The 27362-nt window shown below is 63.0% G+C and overlaps 2 protein-coding genes across 11 annotated transcripts in view; one reads left to right on the plus strand and one right to left on the minus strand.

Annotated features, from left to right (window-relative positions):
- Positions 1-13003, plus strand: part of LOC125127520 (mitochondrial import inner membrane translocase subunit TIM16) — a 77097-nt gene extending 64094 nt beyond the window's left edge. For 2 of the 5 annotated variants that reach the window (XM_047780658.1, XM_047780657.1), the window contains 5 exons: positions 2889-2973; positions 3756-3892; positions 4227-4292; positions 4654-4792; positions 5297-5529. In XM_047780658.1, coding sequence (XP_047636614.1) covers positions 2889-2973; positions 3756-3892; positions 4227-4292; positions 4654-4740 — 375 coding nt within the window. In that variant the 3' untranslated portion in view covers positions 4741-4792; positions 5297-5529. Of the gene's footprint in view, positions 1-2888; positions 2974-3755; positions 3893-4226; positions 4293-4653; positions 4817-5296; positions 5530-5569; positions 5589-12833 lie in introns of those variants that run through there. The other 3 variants (XM_047780656.1, XM_047780655.1, XM_047780654.1) reach the window with 3 other exon arrangements.
- GLIS2 (GLIS family zinc finger 2) lies at positions 5458-25719 on the minus strand. 6 transcript variants are annotated; one of them, XM_047780663.1, is made up of 9 exons: positions 25650-25665; positions 16735-16818; positions 15186-15263; positions 11715-11951; positions 10718-10890; positions 9852-10028; positions 9632-9765; positions 9426-9547; positions 5458-8197 (listed from the first exon to the last, which is right to left on the minus strand). In XM_047780663.1, the coding sequence occupies exons 4-9, from the start codon at positions 11884-11886 to the stop codon at positions 7398-7400; spliced, it is 1578 nt and encodes a 525-aa protein (XP_047636619.1). In that variant the 5' UTR covers positions 11887-11951; positions 15186-15263; positions 16735-16818; positions 25650-25665; the 3' UTR covers positions 5458-7397. The 6 variants fall into 6 exon arrangements, with proteins under 6 accessions (XP_047636619.1, XP_047636618.1, XP_047636617.1 ...); XM_047780662.1 differs by lacking the exon at positions 16735-16818 and having other exon boundaries at positions 25650-25719; XM_047780661.1 differs by lacking the exon at positions 25650-25665 and having other exon boundaries at positions 16735-17723.
- Positions 25720-27362: the final 1643 nt, after the last annotated feature.

Below are 27362 nucleotides of genomic sequence, written 5' to 3' on the forward strand. Positions count from 1 at the left end.
GCTGTAAGCCTGCAGCTGTAGCTCCAATTTGACCCCTAGCCTGGGAACTTCCTTCCATATGTCAAAGGTGTGGCCCTAAAAAGCAAAAAAAAAAAGAGAGAGAGAGAGAAAGAAAAAGAAAAGAAAACAGGTTCCGAGAGGTGGAGTGATTTACCCAGGGCCACAGAGCTGGCAAGAGGCAAAGCTGGGATCCAGCCTTCTCACTCCTCTTCCCCGCTGCTTCTAGGGAACACAGCCTTGTTTTTTGCAGCCTTCTCCCCTGAGGCATCAGAGGGTCTGTCAGGCCAGCTGCTGTGTTGGCAGCAGCTTTGTTACTCCTCAGTACCTGGCCAGGGTCAGGTTTTGTGAAACAAAGCGTAGCAATAAATGAAAACAGCACTTACTGAGCACCTACCTCATCATCCGGCTCTGTGACTTTACAAGCATTATCTCATTTAATCCCAGTGGCAGCCGTAGGGGATTAAATGTTGGCCACGTTTTCCTAGAGAGGAAACTGAGGCTCTAGGACACTGGGAGCTTGTCCAGGGCAACGCAGCTGGGATTTGCACATGGGTGAGCCCAAAGCTTGTCTGTGTAACCTCTGCTTCACTACCTCCCCTGGGAGATGCCTCCCGTAGGAACCTCGGCGGCTGCAGCGGGTGGACCAGGCGGCTCTCTTGGGCAGCAGGGTAGCCTCTGAACCTTTGCAGGACGGGGCAGCCTGCCCTGTGGCCATGGAGCTCTGGCAGCAGGAACCATGGGCCCCCGAGCAGGGGGTCGGGGGAGCTGCCCAGTCACAGGCTCAGCTCTTAAGCTTTGCTTTTTAGTGACAGTCAGCCTCCCTGGGCAGAGAAGGGAACACCTGAGTGCGAGGCCGCGCAGCGGTGCTCTGAGGCCTAGCGGGAGCTTCCTCCAAGTTGTGGGAACCGTTGGAGTCAGCTGCCTCCTGTCAGCCTCTCTGTCCCTTAGTCAGGACCAGCTGTCCATCTCAGAGCCTCCTGTCCCCCTTGGGAGAGGCTTTAGGCTGGGGGTCGGGGGAGCCAGGTGAGCCTTCCCAGCGGCCTCCTCTGCACAACAGCGCAGCCCCACCCTCTGATCACTGGAGGGTGTTCCCTGAGCTTTGCTCTCTGGTGTGAAATATGGGCTTTATGAAATTTCCACCCACTTGTGAAATCTGAAGCCACTTCCCATTTATTAACTCCTGCTAATGGTCCAGAACTACATCCCACCCCACCCGTTAGGGAGGCCACCAAGGCCGGTTCTGGAGTCTGGATTCCACTGGAATCTGCCAGCCCCTCTTCGGCCTCTGTGGAGTCCTTATCCTTTCATGTGTGGAGTCACCCTCCCTGCAGACCCTGGGGTCCTGGATGAGGTGGGCAGCCTGGGGATGCTGTGGCCAATGGCACTGGCTGTGGGTTTTCTGCCCACCTTCCCCCAGGTACTAGCTGTGTGTCTTCAGGGTGGTCACTAAACCCTTCTGTTCCAGTGTCTTGCATTGTCAGGATTAAATGGCCCAGTAAAGGGAGTTCCCTTGTGGCTCAGTGGTTCACGAATCCGACTAGGAACCATGAGGTTGCAGGTTCGATCCCTGGCCTCACTCAGTGGGTTGAGGATCTGGTGTTGCCGTGAGCTGTGGTGTAGGTCGCAGATGCGGCTTGGATCCCTCATTCCTGTGGCTCTGGCCCAGGCTGGCGGCTACAGCTCCGATTAGACCCCTAGCCTGGGAACCTCCATATGCCGAGGGAGGGGCCCTAGAAAAGGCAAAAAGACCAAAAAAAAAAAGAAAAGAAAAAGGCCCAGTAAATAGAATGTGTTTGGCGCAGTGCTGGCTGCCCTGGAGGAGCCTGCACTTGTCAGAAAGCCCTTGGACGGGCCAGTCCGGGGGGGGGTGGGGTGGGGGGAGAAGGGCACGGGCACTGAGCGCTCTCCCCACGTCCTCCGCGCTCTCGGGTTTGTACCATGCTTGTAACACTCACGCGCTATTTGTAATCTCTGGTCTCTGCATTTCCTGTCTGGGCCCTTTCTCCATCTTACCTCTTCACATTTTCCATGTCCCCTGGGCTCTGGGCTGCTCGCAGGCACCCCTTACACTCTCCCCCGTGTTGGGCTCCCCTGGACTCTGCCCAGAAAGCCTTTCTATTCCCATCAGGATTCTACCTGCCCTGGAAGTGCCATGGCCTCCTAGAGTCCCCAGCCTGTCCTCAGGTGCCCGTCACCTCTCCACGCCTCTGGTCACCCTTGGTAGGACGCCCCCCTCATCTCCGCCTCGCGATCGTTGGGTAGAAGACCACTGCCTGCTCCGCTGGAGGGGCTTTCCTGCCAAGCCCAGCCCGGCCCCATGTACCGCTGTGGCCCTGGTGCCACTTGAGTGGAGGCATGAGCTGTGGAGGAGCAGGGCCCAGCCGGCCCTCCCTCCCCGCCCGTCCCCGCTGTGTTGTCTACATGCCCGCCTAGTGGGCTTTGTCTCTGGAGGGCGGAGGGTGTTTTGTTCTCGTGCTGGGTCAAATGGATCAACGAGAATTAGAATGGCCCTTTGTTTTCCCACCAGTGGGGCGAAGGTTGGTCCAGCCGGGCTCAGATGCACAGGAAGCGGCCTTGGCAGTGGCAGTGGCGGTGGCAAGGTGAGGGGTGTGTCTGGGACGGGCCCTGAGTTCTGGCTCCCAGGCCACTTTGCCTTGGCTCCTGTCCACCTCTTCTGCAGACCAAGGGAGAGTCCTAGCCTTCTGTCCCCTGAGCACCCCAAGCAGAAGTTTTTATCAGGGTGCTTTGGAGGAAGTGGTCTGTGGCTACTGCTCTGCGCTTCCTTCCCTCAGCCCTCCAGGAGCCTTGCCACCCAGCCGCCACCCTCAGGGTCGTCTTTCGGGGCCCTGAGAATGCCACCTGCTAACAGGTGCCTGCTTTGCCCGCAGGCCAAGTACCTGGCCCAGATCATTGTGATGGGCGTGCAGGTGGTGGGTAGGGCCTTTGCCCGCGCCCTGCGCCAGGAGTTTGCAGGTAGGCTTGGGCCCCTGTCCCCTTGGGCTGGGAGGGCACTTCCGCCTGGGTCAGATTTTCCCCACAGCCGTGGGCCCCTCACACTGGGCCGGTTGTGAAAGTAGGGACCCTCTGTGAGCTGGGGTTCTGGCAGCTCAGGTGGCCTCAGGCTCTTCCCATGGGGGCAGGGCTGGACTTTGGGGCATTCCCATAAAAAAGAGACCTGGCAGGCGTAGCATCCAGCCAGCAGTCAGGCTCTGGCCCGCCTGGCCACCTGGTTTTGTAAGTAAAGTATTTTTGGAGCACTGCTTTCTAGCTGCTCGAGCTTTCTGCCTCTTGCTGCTTTCCAGGCGGGATCCAGTGATTGCAACATGGACTATTTGGCCTGCAGAACCTAAAATGTTTATTCTCTGACCCGTAAGGAAAGTGCCCTGGCTCCTGAGTCTAGAGTTACTGAAAGGGAAGAGGTCACCCAAGCGGCCTGCCTTGGCGACCTGGGTGACGTGGGGAAGCCTCCCCCTGCTCCCTAAATGGCTGTGCACCGGGGTGGGAGGGCAGGGGAGAGGAGAGACAGAGTCACTTTGTGGTCTAGGTTGGGGCCCCGAGGCCAGGTTTGACCAGCCCCTGCCCCTGTCTCCCCCTGTGGGAGACACTTTGCTGCTCCCACCCTCCACCCCCTAACCCCTGAGGAGAAGAGATGCCCTCTGGCCCTGTGTGACCCTCCCACGCCACCTGGCGGCGGTGAGCTGCCCACTTGGGAGGCCCTGGGGAGCTGCTGGGTGCTCACCCATGTGTCCACACAGCCAGCCGGGCAGCAGCTGACGCCCGGGGACGTGCCGGACACCAGTCTGCAGCCGCCTCCAACCTCTCTGGCCTCAGCCTCCAGGAGGCCCAGCAGATTCTCAATGTCTCTAAGCTGAGCCCCGAGGAGATCCAGAAGGTAAGGCCACCAGGCCATCTCCGAGACAAGCAGACCAGAACTGGGGGGTCGGGGGAGGGAGGCGGGCAGAAAGGGGCGGGAGTGGGGGTTCTGACTGCAGCCCGCTGGAGTCACTGGTGGAGCCACCGTCACCTCTTGGTGTTTAGGCCCAGGGCTGCAGTGGCAGAGACGCAGCACCTGCCCGCTACCCTGCCCCTTGACGTCACGGCGGCTTCTGGGTTGCGGGGGTGGAGGGGTGAGCCCTTTCGCTTTCCTTTTTTTGTCACCTCCTAGCTCCCCCCGCCTCTGTAACCCAGGGACCGCACACCCCCTCACCGTCTCCCCTCCTCTGCAGAACTACGAACACCTCTTCAAAGTGAACGACAAATCCGTGGGTGGCTCCTTCTACCTGCAGTCAAAGGTGAGTGCTGGGAGGAGGGGGGCCACGAGGCCTCTCTCCCTGCACGCCCCCCTTTCCAGGCAGTTCAGAGCTTGGTGGGGAGAAAGGGGCCCTGAGTAGTCCCTTGGCTGCTGCTCCACGCGGCCCAGTGTAACCCTCGGCAGGGGCCCTCTGGGCAGCTGTGGTTTTAAGCACCAGGACTGCCAGCTGGCGGAGTGCCGGAACCAGCCCTGAGCTCCCGCGCATCTGTGTGCGCCTGGGCTGCTCACTCCCCGGGAGGAGGCCCCCAGCCCACTCGCGCTGTCACCTCTGACCTGCCCACAGCTCTTGGGGAAAATCTGATGGGAAGAGGCCGTCCTGCCTCACTTTGCGACCCCCCCAGGTGGTCCGCGCGAAGGAGCGGCTCGAGGAGGAACTCCGCATCCAGGCCCAGGAGGACAGAGAGCGCCAGCAGACGCCCGGAACGTGACCCCGCGGCTCGGCCCGCCCCACCCCGCCCGCCGCCTCTAATTTATAGCTCGGTAATAAATGTCTTCTCTGTGTTTCTTGAGTGTGCACGTCCAGATTCCAGAAGGCAGGCTGCTCTTCTGCCAGTCCCGGGCTGCACGTACAGGGGATGATGCGGGGCAGTGGCGTCCGCCTGCCTGTTATAGACTCTGACACCCAGCGGGGCCGGGGCCCCATTTGTCCAAGGAGAGCTGGTCACGTACCAGACACAGCCAGTCCTGCTGCCCCAGTGCCAGTGGCAGGCCTCCCTCCGCATCGGCGGCCGTCCCACTGGTGGCAGAGCCCCAGGCCCCTGAGCCGGCCGCAGGCTGCCTTGCCCTGAGGTGGGCTGGGCTCTAGCATCTTGGTGACCCGGGGGCCGCTCCAGGGCGCCGGGGAAGGCTTTGCCAGCCTCTGTTGCACCCAGGTCGGGCAGTGGGCCTCCCAGAGCTGAGCACTCACCAGAGTCCGGGCTGGTGTGTGGCAGGTGGTCCAGAACCTTCCATCTCAGCCCTGCCCCTCCCACCCTTCCCTTCCAGCTCCCCTGGGCAGAGTGAGAGGTTGTGGCGCCCACGGGGTCAGGAGGAAGCCCCAGAGCAGGGCCTCAGTGCTTGCAGTCTGGGTGAGTGACCCCAGAGCCAGGCACAGGTGGTCCCAGGGAGGATCCTGTGGCCTGGCTCCTGGCACATCCAAGATAAACTGTGTTTGTAACTCACTTTTATTGTTTCTTTATAAACTTCCTCTCACATGGAGGAATATATTGTTATAGTCATTAGCTTATCTCTTTTTTTTTTTAAACTCTATGCTAACAGCAATGGAGCCAAGAGGAGGAAAACGTAAGCTACGATAGAAAAAGGCACTTAGAACCTGTTAAAATACTGACATCCTGGAATGTGCAACAACAAACCAACAACAACAACACATACACCGGCCCCTGGGGACCTGGTCTGTCACCGAGTCACATGCTGAGCTAATGTCACCTTCCAGTGCCCTGCTCCTCTGCTCCCTGGGCTTGCGTCTCAAACCCCCCTCACCCCAATGGGGACTTAAGGCCTGGGGCCCTAGTGCAGGTGGGGGTGCCGGGTCCTGGGTGGGGCGCGAAGGAAGGAGACCAGCTCCCTCCTGCCTTGCTTGCAGCCCCTTGGAGGGGCAGAGCCAGCGCTGCCAGGCCGTCAGCGGGCCGGGTCAGGGTGACCCCTCTGGGATAGAGGGGCGGTCCAGGAAAGGGCGGGGTCAGCAGAGCTGCTCAGAGGGACAGCAGGGGGACCCCAGAACCACGGGGCTGCTGAGAACCCCACTGCGTCCTGCAGCTCCCTTGTTCTGCAGCCAGGGAGGGGAGGGCATGGTCAGCGCGCCCAAGGGCAGGGCAGGCCTGGGGGCCAGGCCTCTGACTGCGGCCAACACCTTGCAGACCCGCACCAGGCCCCCAGCGGAGAGGGAGTGGCCAGGGCTCAGGGCGTCACCAGGGCCTGTGGGAGAGCCCAGTTCCCTGGGACCAGGCAGTGGTGCCGGCTATGTGGTGTGTGGCACGCCAGCACCCTAAGCTGACTCCGACCCCTGCCATGGGGGTGGGGAGCAAGGGGGACACCTAGGATGGGCTCAGCCTGGAAAAGCCAAAGGGGACAGCCCTGTTACCAGTCCAGGCTCGGTCCTCTGGCTTCTGCTTCCCAGGCAGAGAGGCAAGGCCCCCCCCATAACCATGCTGGGCTGCCTCGCTGTCCCCTTTCCCGTCCTTGAGCCCATGGCCCCTGGGGATCCCCTGTGTCTGGCACCGGCCTTGAGCCCTCCCTCACCTGTGCTACCTGTGACTTGGTGCCCCTAGAACCAGAGGCGTATCCCCCCCGCCAGCCTCCCCTCCTATACCCTGCAGGTCTGCACTGCCCACCCCCCCTGTTCATGAGCTGGGCGGGCCCCAGGTCCTGGCACCCCCTCTCCCGACTCAGGGCTCCCTGGAAGTGGAGGAGACCCAGTGGTGAAGGGTGGGTGTATGGTCGGCTAGCCCCTCGGTTTGGAGCAGGGTCTGACCCTCAGGCAGTGTGCCGGCTGCTCCAGATGGTGAGCAGGGGGCAGCTGGCAGAGCGGGCCTCCCTCTCCGAGCGGGAGGCACCTTGTCATGGGGGTAAGGTGGCTTCTTCCTGTGGCGCTGCCGGTGCCTGCGTCTGTCTTGCTCTCCCTCTGGAGGGTGGGCCAGAGGGAAAGGGGTCAGGAGCCCCCAGAGCAGGGGCCCAGTGAGGCAAGGCAGGACGGGGCTGACCACTGGACGGGGCGGGCAGGGAGCCTGGGCCGGCGGGCAGGGCAGAGGCCACCCCCACCCCTGCCGCTGGGACATGGCTGGCAGGTGGGCAAGGCAGACAGGTGACCTGCCCAGTGGGCCACTGGATGAGGGAGGCACCAGAGTGGGGGGCCAGGCCTCAGCACCCAGGAGCACAGCTCTCTGGCTGGCAGGCCCAATTCCTGCCTCCAGCACCTGGGACGCCAGCAGTGCCTTCTAGCACCATCCTGCTGCCCAGCTTGTCTGGAGCTGGGTCTGCCCAGGACGCGGCCAGCAGGGCCCCGGGGCAGGAGGACATTATTGCTATTTCGCAGAAGAGTTTCCGTTCGTCGGGGGCAGGGCTGCGAGCCGCTGGCCACCAGGCAGGTTCAGTTCACCACAGCTGGTTTGAGCAGCACGGAGCCCGGTGGGATGACCACCCAGCCGGGAGCGAGCGCCTCTGGGCTGCTGGCCGCTGAGTTGACACCCGTGGACAGGTCCAGCACCGTGCCCGGCAGCAGGGGGAGTCCGTCGGGACTTGGCCGGGAGCGGCTGCTCTCAGTCCTTTCCAGGGGGGTCTTGCGGCCCTCCACGCCCAGGGCCCTGGCCGGCATCGCCCCGCGCCCTTTCTCCCCCTCGGCCTTGCCGCCAGCGGAGCCAGCGAGGAGGGAGACCACGGGCAGACCCAGCCCGCCAGCCCCGAAAGGCGAGGGCAGCAGCGGGCTCTTGGCCAAATTGAGGGGCAGGACGGGGCCGGGCAGCCCGGGGCCCATGCCCCCCGCGCCCCCACCACCCCCGCCGTTGCCACAGGCCAGGGCGCTGAGGTCGAGGGGGCCTGGGGCCAGGGGCAGCGGCAGGCCGGGCAGGCCGGGGCCTCCGAAGAGGGCAGCGGGGTTGGGGATGATGATCTGGGCCCCACTGACGTAGGGGCTGCCGTCAGGGGCCGGCAGCGGTGGTTTGGGGGGCGGGCGAAGTTGCAGGAGCTCTTGCTGCTCATGTGACACGAAGTGGCCGTGGGCCTTGATGTGCTTGCGCAGCGAGCTGGGGTCCGTGTAGCGCTTGTGGCAGCCGGGCATCTTGCAGTAGTAGGGCTTGTCCACGTAGTGGGTGCGCGTGTGCTTGAAGCGGTCGCTCGAGTTGGAGTAGCGCTTGTTGCAGCCCTCGTAGGGGCACACATAGGGCTTCTCGCCTGCAGGGCAGTGGCAGTGAGGGTCTCCCACGCCCAGCCCAGCTTCCCGTCCCCCACCCACACACCGAGACCTCCCTGAGGGCGTGAGCTGTCTGATTTCGGTGGGGGGCAGTGTCCCCAGCACCAAGCAAGAGCTCTGACTGCAGGTGGGGACGCTGAGCGAGGCTGCAGAGAAGCCAGCCTGTGGCCTCGCCGTGTGTGCGCCCCTGACCTCGGGCCTGTGCGTCAGACTGCTATGACAATGACCCCTTCCAGAGATAATCACATCAAGACCCGGCTAGGGCATGGCCCACAGGGAGCACTGCCAGAATGCCCTTGGCCCTGACTTGGCAAAATGGCTCCAGATTTACCGAGGGCTAGCCCTGCTGACCATGTGAGGCCGTGGGCCTTTGAGACGCCCCATGAATGTGAAATGCACACCAGGAGTTCCCGTCGTGGTGCAGCAGAAATGAATCCGAGTAGGAGCCATGAGGTTGTGGGTTCGATCCCTGGCCATGCCAGTTGGTTAAGGATCTGGCGTTGCCTGTGAGCTGTCGTGTAGGTCTCAGACGCGGCTCGGATCTGGCGTGGCTGTGGCTGTGACGTAGGTCAGTGGCTACAGCTCCGATAAGACCTCTAGCCTGGGAACCTCCATATGCTGCGGGCACGGCTCTAAAAAGGACAAAAGACCTATATATATATATATATATATTGCACACCAGAGTCCACAGCCTCAGTGAGGCCAAGGATTTATGTCTCAACATTAAATGTTATTAACCTTGAAATAACATTTTGAACATAATGGGATCAAGAACATACACATAATTCATCTCACCGTGTATTTCTTTGTACTTTGTTCCCTTTCTTTTTTGGGGGTGGGATGGGGTGGGGCTGCGCCCACGGTATGAGGAATTCCCCAGGCCAGGGATCACCATTGTGCCACAGCTGTGACAACACCAAGTCCTTAACCCACTGAGCCGTCAGGGAACTCCCTCTACTTTTTTCAGTGCCAGAGATTAGGAAATTTAAAATTAGGTGTGCGGCTCTGCAAGCCAGTGCTGACCCTGCTGTGCCCTGGGGCTCCTGAGAAGCACGCAGACAAGCTGTCTGCCGTCTCAGGTGGCACAATGTGGCACGTGACACTGGAAGAGGAGTCTGTGCCCTCGGAAAGGGACCCTGGGACCATGGGGTGCATGCCTTGTCTCAGGCCGTGGGCTTAGCTGGCACCTGCCTGCCAGCCCAGCCTCACCTGTGTGCGACCGGTTGTGGATCTTCAGGTTCTCCAGGCGGGAGAAGCTCTTGCTGCAGGTGGGGCAGCGGTGCGGCTTCTCGTTGGTGTGCGTGCGGATGTGAATGAGCATCTTGTACCTGCTCCAGGGGGATGGGGGAGCACGGCTCAGCCTGCTGCACACATCCCCGAGCCCCTCCCGCCCGTCCCCTCTCGCCCTCCCTCACCTGGCATTGAAGCCACGGCCGTGGCGGGCGCAGCCCTCCCAGTGGCAGCAGTAGCCTGCGTCCTTCTCGGGCTTGACGTGGTAGTCGTTGACGTGGTCCACGAGGTCTTGCAGGAGCTCAAAGGGCTGGTTACACTGTAGGGTGGGGGCCGGGAGGATGCTGAACCCACCTGGAGCCACCCGACCCAGACCCTGGCCCTGTTCTTCCCTGCCCCGCTCACCTTGGCCCAGCGACACACCAGCTGCTTGGGCAGGGGCAGCTCTGGCGAGAGGCACTTGTCCTTGGGCGGGGGGAGGAAGGAGGAGGCAGGCAGGTGCAGGGCCCCCCCGGAGCCCAGGGGCAGGAGGAACTGGAAGGAACTGGGGACGCCGTCCAGGTAGCGCAGCGGCTGGAGGTCCTGGTGGTAGGGGGCGCTGGTCAGGACCTTCTCGGGGACCCGTCCCAGCCCCAACCCCTGGTACCTGTGCACCCGACCTTGTATGGAAACAGAGTCTTTGCAGATGTAATTAAGTTAACAGGAGGTCAGACTGCACGGGGGACCCTAAACCCAGTGACTGGTGTTTCTGCAAGAGGAAGAGGGGATGAGGCCATGTGACCATGGAGACAGACCAGGGAACCAGAAGCTGGCCGAGGGCCAGGCAGGATGCCCCTAGAGCCTTTGAGGGAGCCTGGCCCTGAACATGTTGATTTTTTTTTTTTTTTGGTCTTTTGTCTTTTTAGGGCTGCACCCGCAGCATGTGGAGGTTCCCAGGCTAGGGGGCTAATCAGAGCTACAGCTGCCAGCCCACACCACAGCCGCAGCAACACTAGATCCAAGCCACATCTGCAACCTACACCACAGCTCACAGCAGTGCTGGATCCTTAACCCACTAAGCGAGGCCAGGATTCAAACCCGCAACCTCATTGTTCCTAGTCAGGTTCATTTCCACTGTGCCACAATGGGAACTCTCTGAGCACCTTGCTTTTGGACTGTAGCTTCCAGAATAATACATTTCTGTTGTTTTAAGCCACCCAGTTTGAGGTCCTTTGTTCCTGGGACCCCAGGAAACCAATACACCTTCTCTAGAACACACAACCCCTCCTTACTGGGCCATTGGGTACTGCAGACAGGTCCCCGTTGCCCTGGCGCTCCGGGGACAGTGAGCTGCTGCCATTGGGGGAGTCCAGCCCAGACGGTGGTGACAAGCTGAGGTCCACCAGGGGGGCTGCCGAAAAGCGTCCTTCTACCTTCTCGGGGAACTTGGGGTTCAGCAGGAAGCCTGGAAGGAAGGTGTGATTCAAGGAAACTGGAGCCAGGAGTCCTGTCTGTGACTCTGGAAGCAGACATCAGTCATGCCACACACACCCCATCCCACTCCCGAGCACCCTGGACCCAGGAATCTGAGCAGCAGCCTGTGCAGCTGGCAAATGGGACCTTTGCCATAGACAGCACTCGGCCCCCAATTAAGATGTGAGGTGAGAAGTACCCATTTTTACAGATGGTAATGGGCTGGCACACAGGGTAACTGAATAAGAACTTGAACCCAGGGCCCCTGGCTCCCTGTTACACTGTCAGGAAGGGTCCTTTCTAACTGCCCGGACCCCTTTCTCCTCAGCGCTCCCTTCTGTAACATGCGAGGTTTGGGCTGGGTTGCTTTCAGAGCCTTCCAGCTTAGATGAGGTGAGTCTGACTTTCAGGGTCCACTGGAGACAGAGCAGAAGGCCTGAGCCCCAAGCGTCCCCTGAGAAGCATTTGCTGGGCTCAGTCCCCAGGGTCCTTTGGCCTGGCCGGCCAGCCACACCACTTCAGAGCCCAGAAGCTGGGCCACTTCGTTACTGTCTGATCCCCGCTGTCCCTTACCAGCTCCCCCAAATCCTCCCAGAGGCCTCAGTCTGAATCCTGGCTCTGCTGTGCCAGCTTCATGGGCTGGGCCAGTCTGTCCCCTCCTCCCAGGGACAGTGTCCCCTCCAAAGAGAAACTGCTGGGAGGATGGACGGACAGTGCGGGGGGAACTCTAAGCGGTGGACACGCCTGGGACATTTTTTCCACGGCCTGGGCTCCGTCACAGCTCAGATCCCGCTGCCCTGCCCTGGGGTGCGGTACCTGAAGGCGGGGAACCCGGGGAGCCCGGAGTGGGGCTGTCGTCCACCAGGCCCAGCTCCCTGTGCAGAGCTCGGTGCCGGACCGCGCTCAGCGTCCTCTCCCGCTTCTCTCTCGCTGCCCGGAGCTTGGTGATGCTCAGCTTCAGGTCGAGCGGCTCGTCCAAGGAGTGCATGGTGGTGGGGGCGGGGGGTGGCAGCAGGCAGCGGGGGGCTCCCGAGCTGGTATTCAGGCAGGAACCTGGGAGAACATAGGAGCCATGCGGTAACACTGTGACCCCAGACGCCTCCGCAGGCTGTACCCATAACAGCTCACAGGAGCAGAGAGGTTGTGGCTATGTGTAGAGCCCCCGTGAGTGTCCCTGGTATCATGGAGCCAACTACTGGCCCAGACCTAACCTGTCCACTTCCCACGAGACTTTTCTGGGACACAGAGCTCACAGAGCCCATCCAGCCATGAATGGAGTTTCAGAGACACTGCCTCAGGTCACAGAGCTAGGACATAGCAGAGCCATCCAATTCAAAGCCAGATCTTCTTCCTGGAACTGGCCAGGCAAGTCCCAGAGGTCATTTCTGACCAAGTGGGGAGTCATGTCTGGGACACATGTCTGGTTTGAGCAGCAAGACCCAGAGCCAGGCCAGAAGAGCAATGAGTGTCCTCCCCGGTGGCCCTCAGAGGTCCTGGCTGCTGACTGCTGAGCACCCACTAGTCCAGGCCCTCTGGGCAGCTGTGGCCACCTCCAAGGGAATGAGGCTGAGAGCCTGGCCCAGGCAGGTCGTGCAAGACCTGGTGCTGGTAGTCAGGTGGCCTTACCTCCCAGGGGCAGTCAGAGGAGCGGGCCCCTCGGGCACGGAGAGCCCGAGTGCCCTGGCCGGCCACCAGGGGGCAGCTGAGGACTGTGGCCCAGCCCAGCCAGGGTAGGGGGACCGGATCAGCTGTCTCTTGGTTAGTAAAACACATGCGTGCGTAATTTTTTGAACTGGTAATAACATTCTTTTATTTTGAGTGGTGAGTTTTCACCACTTTCTTAGAATTTCTCAATGGTGTAATAATTTTCTTTACATATAAGTGACCGAAGAGCAAGATCATGTCTTCATTGCAAACTCATACTTCATTTTTTAGAGCACGTGCTGGGGGATGATGCTTCCTTTTGTTTGCTAACTGAGACGATCACACCTTGGACATCTACCTGCCAAACAAGCCCACACTGTCCCTCACCAGATCCAGATGTTCACAATTTAGTGCAGAACATCCCCGAAACCACCACAAGGTAAAAGACTTCGTGGATGTCACCAGTGTGTGTGTGTCTCCCTGGGGGCCAGTGTCGTCTGCGTGCTTCTTCCCAGGCTGAGCCCTTTGGCAACCCTACCCCATCTTGCCCCAGCTCCAAGCCCTGGGCCACCCATCTCCCCAACAAGCTCACTTCTGGCAAGACCTTCTGAGCACACAGGGAACAAAGCTGTCCCTATGCTCATTTAGGACCCTCTACTTCTGGGCACTCACCCCATGGCTAAAGTCGGGGTCTCTGAGCCCGAGGAGGGGGCTGTGTTGTCAGAGCACAGGTAGCCACAGGACCCAGGCCTGTGACTTTACTTGTCCCTGTTAAACTCCATCAGGTGGGAGCTGGCAGATCTGTTTGGATTTGCCCGCAGGCCATGCATGGGCCAGGGGCTCCCAATGATGCAGGGGAGTTGGGACGAGACTGCCACCCTGTCCCTTAGGAGCGCCAGACCCAGGCAGGCAGGTGGGTGGGGGGCAGTGACAGATGGACCTAGGGCCCCCTCCACTCTTGTCTGGCTGGGCAGGGAGCTGCCCTCTGCCTGACCCCCCGGCCCCCCAGTTATATCTGTCTGTCTGTGTGTCTGCCTGTCCCTCCACCTGTTTATTTTTAGACACAGGCTCAGTCCAACCTCCCTGAAGCTCCTCTGTACTGGGAGCCTGGAAGGGGAGGAAGGAAGTAAATATTTATGCTGATTAAGAATTCAGGAGCCAGGAAGGGCTGGTGGCCTGGTCCTTCAGCTGGCCTAGGGCCACAGGCCTCCCCCCAGCCTCTGTCCCCCACCCGCTACCGGCCCTTCTGGAGATGGGGACCACAAGGGCAGGATGGTCTGGGAAGTGGGAATTCAGACTGACTCTGGCTGTCATTGGCAACCCTGCCCAAGTAACATTCTTTAGCACCTGCCCACTGCCCTCCCCCTAGGCCAGAGGGAGACCAGGGAGGAGCCTCAGGTCACCTTGTTTTGAAGACTTGCAGGAGACACTTGCCTCAGCCCAGAACCAGGGTGGAGCTGGGCTCAGTGCCCAAGGTGGAGGGAGCAGGGGCCTCCAGTACCCCCCTAGCCAGCAGTCCAGTCTCCAGAGACCCACCCCCACTTCCTGCCGCTGGGTTCTGCCTTGGGAACAGGGGTTCATTCTAATAGAAGCCAGAGCCCAGCCTCCCTACGCCTGGGGAAGAAGAAAGGTACCGCCTCCCAAAGCCCACAGCTCCCAGGACCCCCACTCCTGCTGTGACTGTGCCCAACCTCCAAGCGTCCCCTTCTAACCCCCACCCACAGCCAGCAGTGGCCAGTTCTGGGCTCCGGCGCTGCTCTTTGTTCCTGGGCTGGGTGAAGAGAGGCAGGCCAGAGCCAGGGTCACATTCTCCTGGGCCTTTGAGGCCCCGCGGCGTCGGTTGGGGCTGGGGCGGGGTGGGGGGGGGAGCGGGTGGACCTGGAACCCTGGGACTGGCGCGGTGATCGCCTCCGAGGGCCAGCCGCCCATCACCCGACTGATTTAACGCTCCCGACAACCAGGGGGTGGGGAGGCAGACACCCGTCTGTTTTCCGGAGGGTGGAGGGTGGGTGATCCGCTTTGCTGAGAGGACGGGCAAGTTTCTTAAGCAGTGCGAAGCCCGCAGTGGGCGGGTGCCCACTGGGTGCCGCACGGAGCCTGGCTGCGGAGCCCCCGCCTCAGTTTCCCTCCGTCGAGGTGACGCGACAAGCGCCCAGCGGTCGTGCGGTCCCGAGCGCGGGGGGCGGGCGGAGAGGCGGCGCCGAGGCGGCCGCGCCACTGCTCCAGCTGCGAAAGGAACTAATTAGGGCGGGGGGAGCGGGAGGAAGCGGCGCGAGCGCGCGCGGGGGCGGCGCGGCGCGGGGACCACCGGGGCGGCGGGGGCGGGGCGGGGTCACCCGGAGGGTGGGCCGCGCTGGCCCTCGGGGCCCGGCCCCCGCCCCGCCGCGCCCGCCCGCCGGCCGCGTCGAGACAATGGCCGCTATTGTGCGCCCGCCGGCCGCGCGCAGACAGCCCCCAGCTGCAGCGCCCGCCGCGCCCGCCGGGCCCTACCTGGCGGCCCGGCCCGCCCCCGCCGGGGGCGGAGCGAGCGCGGGGCGGGGCGGAGTCGCCTCGCAGGGAAACCGAGGCGGGCGGGCGGCCGGCGGGGGGTGGGGTGGGAAGCACACCCGAAAGGGCAGGGGTCAGGATCCGTGGAACACCTACCGTGTGCCAGGCACCGTCTGTGCACGAGTTCTCTGAACCCTCTAAAGCCGCCATTGTGAGTGGACGCTGTTGGTTTCCCTGCGGCACAGATGAGGAAACTGAGGCTCCAGGTCAGCAGGGTAATGGGAGCCGGCGCGAATCTGCCCTGGAGAGAGCTCCTCCTCTGCTGGGGAGCGGGCCGCTGGCTGGCCCTGAGCCCGGAGAGGTGCGGCCGTGAGTGGAGGCGGTGGGCTCGGCACACCCTCGTGCGAAGCACCCGGGGTCTCCCGCTGTAAGATGGGGGCCCTTCCTGCCCACCCGCAGCAGCACGGGGCCAGGTGGGTGACCCCCAGTGTAGCAGGGACATCGGGGCAACAAGCGGCACACCCTTTATTCCCCTGCCCATCCAGCCTAGGACTTGGGGACAGGGACCCAGAAGGCACCTCTCAAAAGCTCACGCAGCTTTCTTGCCATCAAATGGAAAGCAGAACCAAGGCCCCGGCCTCCCCTGTGCCCGTCAGCTCCCACTTGCGTGGAGGGTGCCCATGCATCTGGTTCCAGGACCATTGTTGTCAGCACACTAGTCTTACAGATGGGGAGGTAACAGGGCTGGAAGGGGAGGCTGCCAGCCCGGTTTGCACAAGTGGGTGGCAAGCCCAAGACTGGAAGCCATGGATGAATACCACAACAGTACCAGGGGCCAGCTAGTAGTTGGGCAGCGTAGCAGCACCTATAAGACAGGTGCTGTTTCATCCCCATTTCACAGATGCAAAAGCCAAAACTCAGAGAGGTTCAGTGATCTGTCCAGGATCACACAGCTTGTCCGTGGCAGAGCTGGGTTTCAAGCCCAGGTGAGCCCAGAAGCTTTGTTCTCCATTAGCCCCTCCTGTGCCCATGGATGTGGGGAGGGGCAGGCAAAGGGACTCTGGATCCCACCTCCTCATTGCACAGGGGTTTGTGGGAGTGAGGTGCAGAGCCCAGGAGGGGCAGCCAGCAGTGAATGGGTGCTGGAAGGGCCGACTGTTGGGGGGCCCACAGGGAGGCTTTGAGAGCTGAGGGCAGATATGCTGCCAAAGCAAACGGCCCCACAGCCCCACATTCCTGGGAACCGCTGCGGCTCCCTGCCCTGGCCAAGAGCTCCACCCTCCCCAGCCGCCCAGGCCCAGCCACAGGGGCTCATCTGCTCAGGCCCCCTTCCTGACCAGGCAGCAGAGCGGGGCTCCAGTATGGGTCTCCAGCTTGGCTCTGCCACTTCCTGCCCATGTGACTTAGGGCAAGTGACCTCTCAGTCTGGGACTCCTGGGCCTCATCTATGAAAGAGGATGATAGTAATAAGATGTCCCCCCCCCCACTGGATTTGGGGGAGAAACCCATACGGGGATGCACATCCAGGGATGACTCAGTCTTTCTCCTCAGTAGGGAGCATTCAGCACCTGGAACAGTGCTGGGTGCATAGTAGGTACTTAATCAAACTCGTGAATGAACTGTCCCCCAGCCTTTGAGCAGCTTTAGGCTGTGAGGACGGCTGAGCAGGGACTGGCCCCCCCCCACACCAGACATCCAGTCTCACCTTCAACTGGGAGCACCTGTCCTTCAGTTGAGTGTGTAATTGTACAAGCTTGTGCCCCTCAGAGAGCCGCGGGCCTCCGCTACCCTGTGGAGAGGCCACAGCTGACCCAAGCCACCTTCCAGAGCCTGCGCCAAAGAAAGAGCTCTGGGAGGCCCGGCGACACTCTGAGCAGCCCTGGGAGGAGCAGGCCTTCCCCGGGGACCCAGGGGAGGGGCTTAGCCTGAGGCCCAAGCCCAAGCAGGTCCCAGGAGAGGGGCCAGGGCAGGCAGCACTTCCTGGAAGAGCCTGGCTTCCCCTTTCCTGGGCCCTCTTGTTCAGCAAGCACACCCCTCTCCCACTCCAAGATGCGCTCCCACTCCAGCAGTGGGGGGCAGCCCTCCTAGATCTCCTCGAGGGCAGATCCTGCCCAGGTGAGCATGCCAGCCCCCCTCCCCCGCCCCCTGCGACACAACCAGGGCTGAGCTCTCCACTCCCAGACATGGGGGCCTTGGGAAAGCTCCCAGCTGGGCAGCACCTGAGCAGGGGCGCGTGCCAGGAACCCCCACTTGGGCGCATTTAGAGAGTGCTTCCCAGAGGCAGGCTACCAGCTCCCAGTCTCCTGTCACGGCTCTGAGACTTGGTTTCTTCATCAGTAACATAGCACAATATTAGTGGATGAGGTGTCAGCTCATGGGGTGGTGTGGAGATTCAGGGCATCCCACAGGGTGAGCTCGCCTGGCACCTGGCACACAGGAGGTGTCAGCAACTGGTAGTCTTGAGGATTCTTGTTCCCAATTCTGCCCCTGGGTGCCCACACATTAACTTGGCAGGCCAAGGTCACCCAGATAGTTGAAGCAGCACAGCTGCTGGAGGACAAGCAGCTGGCTCCTCCACGCCCCTTACCAGCTCCAGCTTCCCAGGAGCTCCATCTCCTTCCCCAGTGCCAGCAGGAAGACCCCTGGCTAGGGCGCGGGGAGCAGCTCACACTTGGGCTGGCCTACACATGTGCGCGCGCGTGCGCACACACACACACACACACACACACACATCCAGCAGCAGGGGCCAGCCTGGCACAGAGGCCTCCCCTGGCCTGGTGGCTCCAGACCCATCAAGGCGGGCCCCCACCCCCTGCTGCCTGCCCGCCTGCAGCCACCTTTGCACAACTATGTCTGGTATTTTCCTGTCTGCCCAGCTTGGGGGGAGGTGGTGCGTGGGGCTATGAGCACTGCCTGCACCTGGGCCTCAGCCAGAGGCAAGCCCCGCCAAGCAGACCCCACGCCCAGGGGGCAGGCGGGGAGGGAAGGGCTGGGGCCGGCTGCCCAAGCCCCTGGGAGGGGCCAGCGCCAGGGGAGCCAAACAGGGACACACACCCAGCAGGGCTTAGGCACAGGCCCTGCCAGGCAGTTAGGCTACTCACAGTGGGCAGGCAGGGCCAGGCACTCTGCCAGGGCTCTCTAGGGCCCACAGAGGCGTTGCCCAGTGTCCCACAGGACATGGATGGGCACCCATGGCACCGCCAGACACATAGGCACACACGCATGCCACACCTGTGTACACACATGACATGGCAGGTAACCAGCCTCAGGGTCCTGGACCCAGGAGTCTCGGCTACCGGTGGGAGTGGGGATGAGGCCCAGTGCCCGCAGAAAAGGAAGCACTGCAGTGCCCACGTGGAGTCTGGCTACGGGACGACACCAGGTACCAGGAGTACCCTACTCAGGGCTCACCCCTGACACACACACACTGCCCTGGGACAGGGACCAGGCCCACTGCAAACAGCACCCGCCAACTCAGAGAGCAGGAGGTGGCGGGCGGGCTCTGGACTTTGGCCTTCCCTAGGCCTCACTCACCAACCACTCAGTTATGCATTCCAGCACCAGGCCCTCCGCTGGGTTCTGGGGGGCCCACAGATGAATGAGAAGGGAGGACGCCCAGACCTCACAGAGGTGAACAGTGTGAGGAGTGGGCTGTTCCTGTGGGCAGGGGACTGCTCCTGAGCCCAGGTGGCCACATGGACATGGGGTGAAGTGCTGGGGCAGGAGGAGTTCAGGTCTTCACAGTAAGTTCAGAGGGCCAGGAATGGCCGGCAAGCCTCCTTCTCCATTCATCCTCACAGCCCTGTGAATTAGGTGTAATCTGCCTGCTTTCCAGGTGGTAAGAACCTAGGCTCTGAGTGCTTCAGTCACCTGCTAAGGTGACAGAGCTTATAAATGGCACAGCTGGGGGAGCTCCCTGGTGGCCTGGAGGTTAAGGATCTGGCGTTATCACTGCTGTGGCACCAGTTCGATCCCTGGCCTGGGAGTTTCCGCGTGCTGCTGGTACAGCAAAAAAAAAAAAAAAAAAAAACCAAAACAAAAAAACAAAAAAACAAAAGCAGAGCTGGGATTCACCTCCAGGCTCCGAAGCCCACATTCTCTCTGAGCCCAACACTGCAGAAGCCTGGAGGTGTGGCCCCAAGCGACCCACACACAAACCTGCCTGTCATTCAGCAAAGGAGAAAGCCCAAGAGAGGCTGGACCAGGACCTGTGGGGTGCTCCCTGTGGGGGGACAGTGTCATCTTCCTTTCAGCCCATCTCCCGTCCCAGGCTCTCCCCTTCAGCGCCTCCTTTCCTGGTATTCCCAGCCTGCTGCCTGCCTGAGGCTCCCCTCTTGGGTGCCAGCTCTTGCCTCACACCTTCCACACCTCCTTGTGCTCCTCCAGCTGCCACCCGTTCCAGTCTCCAGCAAGTCACCCTCGCTGGCCTTTGCCTCCTGTATTCAAACAGGGGCTGTTCTTCCAGGTGCCAGAGGGCTGAGCTAAGGACCTGCCTCTGTCCCCACACCGCTGAGGGTGGCATCCGTAGCCCAGCCGTGGCCCCCTGCTGCCTGCCACGTGCACCCTGGGTCCAAGTCCTTGCTAAAGCATCCCTCACGCCACCAAGTCACCAGCTCTTGAGCATGCCTTGAGGCCTCCACCCTGTGCACATCGTGTCACCTGCACCACCCCTGCACCTGGCATTCAGAGCCTCTTTCCAAGAGGGGCTCAGAGCAGGCAGGGGACCTCTGGGGGCGCTGAAAGGGAGAGGGTCTCTCTGAGCAGGCTGCTGCACCGTTTCCCATGGCCCCACACTGAGCCCACCGCTTCCACCAGAGTGAGCTGGGCAGCAGTGGGAAGTGCTAGGGCCTCAGAGCCAGACAACCAGGCCTGGTACGATTTGATGTGGGCAAGGCTCTGGGCCTCAGTTTCCCCATCTGTGAAAAGTGGGGGCCAGCCTGGAGTAGGACCAGAGACTGAACATGCAAACCACTCCCCTAACAGCGCCATCAAGCGCAGCCTCCCCTTTCCCCGAACACTTGGTTACTTGCTGAATGTTTGTTAAGTGAATGAATCTGTTGCCGGTACCCCCAGCCAGCAGCGGTGTGGGGGGCTTAAGACCCCAAGAGGGAAGTGGCTTATCCACGAGGCCGGGCCTGAGCCCTGACACAGATGCCTCCTCCTCCCCATCTGGGACCAAGGACCCAGGCACAGACCCGGATGTGAGGGTAACGTGGCCAGCATCAGCCTGGTCAGTTGGGGTGACCGGAAGGGCCCAGTTCCTCCAGCTCCATCTCCTGCCACTCCCACCCGGCCCTGTATCAGAGCCACCCCAGAATAGCCGGTCAAGACCAGGCCCAGCAGGGGCTCCAGCAAAACCCCAAACTCCACCCCCACGCCGGCTTCCCGGCCCCTGCCCCTCCCCTGCTCCCACTCTAGGCATCAAAGCCAGGCTGGGAGCCAGGGGCAGTCTCTCAACCCAAAGGAAACACTGGGTAGGGTCGTGCCAGGCCCGGCCTGTTCCACGCCTTTGGGGCCCAGGGCCCACGGGACCACACAGGGTGGCCCACAAGGTGTCCTGAAGGGGGTGTTGAGGGCCTGGACTGGGGGAGGGTGGGGCTGGCAGGCTGACAGCCAGCAGCAGTGGGTGGGGGGCACCTTAGAACAGGCAGGACAGTGGAGGGCCCCACAGCCTTGGCGGGGAGTGGGGGGGCATCGCAGCTGTAGGTCAGCCTGGGAAGTGTGGTGATGGGGGTTGAAGGGGGGTCTGGATGCAGGAAGGAGTGGCCCCGGGGAGAAATGGCACCAGCAGGCTGGGACTTGCCAGCCAGACCCAGGTGGACGATGGGGGGCAGGGAGGGAGGCTTCCTCTGAACACAGCTGCCCCACAGGTGCCCTTGCAGTGGATGGGGCCAGACAGCCCCAGCTCCGATTCCCTTCTGACCCTCCCTGACCCCAAGTGACCCTGGGCCAAGCCCTCACATCTCTGAGCCTGTTTCCCCCACCTCCTTCCTCCAGGGTCCCAGGGGGATGCTAAGCAAAGAAGACCCCTGTCTGCCTGGAGCCTCGCAGGGCCGACCCAGACAGCTCAACAGCTTCCTGGGCCTCAGCAGGCCCCCACCCGCCCTTGGCCATGACTGGAGGAGGGGGCCAGGGCCGGGCCTGCGTCCTTCCCCAGACGGCCATCTGCCACAGTGGGAATACGTGTGCACAGGCGTGTCATCTGTGAGGCCCTCCCTGTGGAGGCTACTACCTGGCCTCTCCGCAGGAAGCCAAAGGTCTGGAGGAAGCCCCAGCCACCCCCCAGGTATGGACTGGAAGATTCCCGTCCCCGCTGCCCACCCCCACCAGACGCCTCTGGAGCAGATAGGAAGTCCTCTTCCCCCAGAGTGGCCTCCCATCTCTGTGCCCCCGGGCCCTCCCTGCCTGGCTACCAGTTAACCAGACCCGCCGTCCCATCTGAGAGGGGGACAGGGAGGGCGGACAGCAGCCAGAGCTCCCTGCCCTTCAAGATGCCCAGAGCCAGGGCTTCTCCACTGCGCAGCCTGAGGGAGCTTGAAGAGACACGTCCTGGCAGGAGGCAGGTCAGCCCCCCCGGGGCACCCTGGGGGCCGGCATGTGGCGGCTCCCAGAGCTCCCCTGAAGGGTACCACAGCCCCAGAGCTGGACCGGGAGAGCGGGCCAGGGATGCAGCAGCGAAGTCAGGAGCTGAGGCAGGGGGTGCAGCGCCAGGGCAGGGATGGAGGCTCAGGGCCCCTCAGGAGCAGGCTCCCCTCTCGTGCCAGGTAGGGGAGCTGGCCGCCAGAGCCCAGCCCACCTTCCCTCCCCATTGCAGACCCAGGAACTGGGCCCGGATGCCCACGAGCCTTTTTCCATCCTGAGCCTGCTTCTTCCTTTGTCAAATAGGGATCGATGAGGCTCTCTCACGGGCTAATGTAGCAATTTCAGGTGACAGATGTCACCGCGCGTGACGGTCACTGGAAGGTACCCTGTTGGTTTTCTCAGGGACCCCCTGACCGCCTCACCTAGGCGGGCATTTTCATGGTTGCAGGGACAGCAGGGGTTTACATGGCTAAGCTCGGGCCTGGAGAGAAATGTGGGTCTACTCCAGACTTGGCCCCTGCAGAAGACACCCCCCGGTCCCCACCCCACAGCAAGTCCTTTCCTCTGCAGGGGTCAGGGTCACCCCAACACTGGCTGATCAGCAAAGCACTAGACGTCCTGGTTGGAGTGTCAGTCCCTGCCCCCCAGGGTGGGGCTGAAGCAGCCACCTTGGAATCCAAGGGGACAGATATGTCCCAAGGGCCTTGCAAAAGCTCTGGTCGCATACCCAGGGCTGGCAGCAGGCTGGGGCAAGGCTGGATATCCCCTCCCTACCTGGCCCTGGCACCCTCAGAAAGGTGAACCCCCAGACTCTTGTCTAGGACCCTTTCCCAGGCCCTAGGAGGGAGTGCATTGTGGGTTGGGGGGAGATCCCCATTTTTGGCTGGCCCCAGAGACCCCCTCACCAGCCAGGGATGCCCCATCTCTGAGAAGGGTGTGTATCTAGGTGAAGGGGGGACCACCCAGGACCTTGCGGGGGTCACCCCTCAGTCATCTGCGTGAAATGTAAAATGCAAGAACCCTGGATCGAGAGAAGCTTCTCCAGAGCCTGGAAAAGAGAAGAGCACCCCCACTGCCCCACTCCACCCAGCTCGGGGCCCCGCAACGGCAGCCCACATTTGAGGGGCCTCTTCGGCTGCCCTGGGGCACGGAAACCTGGGGGGGATCCCTGCACAGAGGACAGAGCCCGGAGCCGCCACCGCCCCCCACCCCCCCAGTGCCTCTCAGCGCCAGAGGCCCCACCCCAAATGCCTCCCAAAGAGCTCAGCTGCACGCCCCAGTCCCACATCTGGTCCCCCCACCACAGCTGTCGCCACCCTCCCTCATCCTGGGATTGCCCCAAACGCTGCCCCACCCCCTCGCCCAAGTGGGAAATTCGGATTCCAGGCGAGTGAGGGTAGATGGAAATGCACAGGGGCGGACGCTGTCAGGAGAACCTTCCTCCTTCTGTACCGCAGCCGGCCCCAGAGGGGTAGGTGGCAGACGACACTCCCACTGCCTGGGCCGCCCGAGGCCAGGCCAGGAAAGGAGGGGAGAAGGGAGCGGCGGGAGGGGGAGCTGCACGGTGGAGCCAGGGGTCCAGGCCCTCCGACAAGCCCAGGGAGGGGTGGGAGGGGCCCTGGCAGAGCCCTGTCTTCCCCTGGGACCAGGTGGCCCCGTCAGCCTTGTCGCGTCTGTGGGCACTCCCAGCAAGGAGGGGAGCCCAGGCAGAAGGCATCGCTGGGGCTGCCCCATTTGCAGCTGGGCTTTTCAGAAACAACAAAAGCTTTGGGGGGACGCAGTTCACACGATTGTTTAAAATGAGGTTTCTGGATGTCTGTGGCATCCAGTTATTCATACTGGCTCCACCCACGGATAATTGAGAGTTGGCTTTTGTTGGCCTCAACCCCCTCTCAGCACCCCACCCCCACCCCCGCCCGTCTTCCGTGGACTCCCATGGACTCTGCAGTTCAGGAAGCTCCCCTAGTTTGACCCCTTGGTTTCTCAGAGGAGGAAACTGAGATCCAGAAAGGGAAGGCGCCTGGCCCAAGGACCCTTGGGAGTTGGTGGTGCAGCCAGAAGTCGAATCCAGGACATCAGACTCCCAGGCCAGGGGCTTTTCCCACTCACCCTCCAAGCCATGGCCCAGCTCCAGCGAATCCCCCAAAGCCACTGACCCCAAAAGCAGTGGTGCCTGGAAGTGGGGTGACTCACTGTCTGGCTTTCTGGGGCACCTCCTCCCCATCAGTGAGGGAGGGACTGGCAGGTGTCCCTGGGTGGAGAGCCAGGAGCAGGGAGAGGCCCCCCCAGGGTCCTGTACCAGGGTCACTCAGGGGCCAAAGAGCCCCAGCTGGAGGGATTTAACATCAAAGGTCAAAGGTCACAGACAGGGAAGGGCGGGCTGGCCTGGGGGTCAGAGGGTCACCGCTAATGGCAGCTCCGGAAAGGAGAGGGAGGGCAAGGGGCTAAAAGGAAAACAGGGCTGCTTCCACAGGGTCCTCAGCCCCTATAAAAGGTGCCCAAACCCCTGGCACTGCCTCCTGCTTGCCTGGCTGCAGACAGGGCCAAGCCAGGCTGGCCCGTGAAATGGGCTGGGCTAGAACACAGAAAGGGGTGTCCTGGGAGGGGCCCCCAGGTGCAGCCCCTCGCCCGGTGCCGGCCAGGGCTGGCTGGGAGGCCCAGGCTGGGCCCAGAGGGGAGAAGGAGGAGCAGAGGAGAGGCTCCTGTGAGCTGGGCTGGAACAGCTGTGGCACCGTGGCACTGGTGCGGGGATTGGGGAGGGCTGGACGGGTGGGCACAGCAAAGGGGCCAGTTTCCCTTTCCCTGAGCCTGGGAGCTGAGGAAGGCTCTGCAGAGCAGACTGTCTCCCTGTCTTCCGCAGCTGCTGGCTAAGCCTCACCTTCCCTCCAGGATGCCACGACCAGGCATGTAGCTCCTTCAGATGGCCGCCTGCAAGGACCACAGCTGAGGCCCTGAACCTGGCCCAGACCAAGAACCACGGGAGCCCAGGCCTTGGCCAGGTCCCCAACTGGCCTGGCTGCCCCCTCAGTGTCAAGCGTTCCCTTCAGAGCCAAGATCCTGGGCTGTGATGGCTGGGGGCCCAGGGCTCCTCCCAGGATCCCTTCCCGCTTCCCAGGCCCCAAGGCAGGGCTGGGCAGCTCCTTGCAACCATCACTGCCCAGGGTGGCCGGCCAGGCGGGCCCTCCTGGACAGGCAGACAAGCGGCATGCTGCCCTGCTGTGGCCTGAGTACCAGGCTGGCCAGGGCAGTGTGCCAGGACCTCCAGGTGCCAGCCTGGATTCCAGCTCCATCCCAGGGGGCCTGCGGGGAAGCAGGCGCAGGCATCTCCTCCTCCGGGATGCACCTGCCTTGCCCCCTCCTCCCGCTCCCTCCAGACCCTCCCTCAGGCGGGTTGGCCAACCCTGCCTTCACCACTCGGCCCGGCCCTTCTGCTAGCACCCAGACAGCAGGGGAGGAACAAGTGCTGGACAGGACACCGGCTCCTAGCCCTGGCCCCCAGAGGCCTCCCTTCCCCTGGCCCCAGGAAGGCCGGCGCTAACCAGGGGCAGAAGGAGAAGACTTTCCTGGACCAGGGAAGAGACACCTTTCTACCCTCTTCCTAGAAACAGCCGCCGTGGGAAGAGGTGGCTGCCCGGCTGCCCCAGACAACTTCGTGCCCAGGCTCCCGGGGTTGGGAGGGCCTCTCGCCCCTCAGCGCGCCCAGACCACGGCCGCCCAACTTCCCCGCCGAAGTTTGCTCCGGCCCGGGGCCCGGCCGCGGCTCAGCCAGCCTCCGGACGGAGGGAGGGAAGGAGGGAGGAGAAAGACAGAGAAACGGAGGGACGGGGCCGGGGAGCCGGCGAGGGAGGGAGCGCGCGAGCCAGCGAGCGAGGGAGCGAGCGCAGGGGCCCGGGCGAGGGTTCACAATGGCCCGCGGCGAGGCGCGGACGCGGGAGGCGGAGGCGACCCTCCGGTCCTGCAGCCCCCGAGCGACAGGCCAGCCCCCCCGCCCCGCCGACGATCCCCGTCCCCACGGCGCGACACCCGGGGGCTTCCTACCTCGGCGGCGGGGGGCGGTCGGGCTCCCGGCTCCGGCGGTCTGGGGGCGGCGGGGGAGCGAGCGGGGGAAGGGGCCGGGCGGGCGGGGGCCAGGGCGCGAGGCTCACCGGGCGCGGGCTCCCCTGGCACGGCCGCCCGGCGCCCGGCCGCTCCGCCACATCTGCAGCTCGGGCAGGGAAGGTGGCCGCGGCAGCCGGGCAGTGCGGGGATGTCTTAGAGAGGGAGGGAGGAGGGAGGAGGGAGGAGGGAGGCGGCGGGAGGAGGGGGGAGGAGGAGGGGCGCGGGGGGCGGCCTCCCTCCCGCCTCCCTCCCCCGCTGCTTCCCTCCCTCCCGCCCTCCCAGCAAACCCCTCTCGCCGCCGCGGCCCCAGGCCCGGGGCGCCAGCTGCCAGGCGGGGTGTGCGCGTCGGGGGAGGGGGCAGCCGGGAGCCGGCGCTGGGCCGGGGGAGGGGAGGAAGGGAGGGTGGCGCGGCCAGGGGAGCGGGCACCGGGAGGGAGGGGCGCCCGGCCGCGGCCGAGCTGCTCGAGTCCTCCTCGGCCCCATCCTCGGGTGTCGCCCCCCCGCCCCCGCACGGCCCCGCCCCCGGCCCGAGGGCAGCGCTAGGACACGGCCTAGGAGGTGGCCTGGGGGTGGCGGTGGGGAGGGACGTCCCGCCCTCGGGGAAGCCCGGAGAGGGGCGGCGCGCGGAGGAGGACCGGAGGGAGGGAGTGCGGGCCCAGAGGAAAAGCCCCGGAGACCGGGGAGATGGAGGAGGTCGCGGCGGCCGAGGGGGCGGAGGCCCCTCGCCTCCCTCCCGCGGGGTCACCTTGGCTAGGCCCCCCGCGGCCCCGGGCGGCGGGGAGGCGGCAGGAATGTCTCTCTGCAGGCCCTGATTCCTCCGCCCAGCCCAGTTCCAGGAACGCGCGGGCAGCGCCCGGCGGGCAGAGGCCCCCGGCTCCGGATTTGGGGCGGCGCAAGCCAGAGTTCGAGGCCAGCCTCAGCCCCTCCTTCCCGTCCGACGTCGGACTGTTGCCAGCCTTGCCCTCCGCCTCAGTTTCCTTCCCGGGGAATGAGGAGGAGGCCCCGCCCCAGTCTGAGGCCCCGCCATTCGGACGGCCTACATCGTCACCCCGAGAGCGGCGGGGGTCCTTGATCGCGCCGGGACTGACCCTCCGGTGCCGGCGATTAGGAAGTGGAATGAGCGGATACACGCGAGTGAGAAAGGCCGGCACCCGCACCGGACGAAGGTGATTTATACCTACTGAGGCTGAACCCCAGACTAACGACCTTGAGTGTGTTTTTGTTTGGGCCAACCAGGAGCCCCCGCCCTCTCATCTTCTTGCCGCTCTGCTGTCTGGTGGCAAATCTTGGTTCAAAAACAGCCCTCCTGCTGTTAGGCAACTTTGCCGCCTCCCAGTTGGGCTCAAGGAGTCCAGGAGACAAAAAGCATCCTCTGTAGGTGAGACATAGGACTGCGGGTGTAATTCTGCCTTCAGTCATGTTGTTGATGATGCCCGTCCCCCGCCAGAGCCTGAAGCGCCTGGGTCTTGATCACACTGCAGCCTCAGTGCCTGGCACAGAGCTTTTGGCACACAGTAGGTGCTCCTGCAGGACATACTTTGCGAATGGACACAGAGTAGGTGCTCAGTACATCTCAAGGCGCATATGCATAGTAGTGCTCATGACTGCTGCTTGAATGAACACATACTAGGTGCTCATGAGCTGTTACATGGA

Source organism: Phacochoerus africanus, chromosome 5 (assembly GCF_016906955.1).
Source record: "Phacochoerus africanus isolate WHEZ1 chromosome 5, ROS_Pafr_v1, whole genome shotgun sequence".
Classification (NCBI taxonomy): Eukaryota; Metazoa; Chordata; class Mammalia; order Artiodactyla; family Suidae; genus Phacochoerus; species Phacochoerus africanus.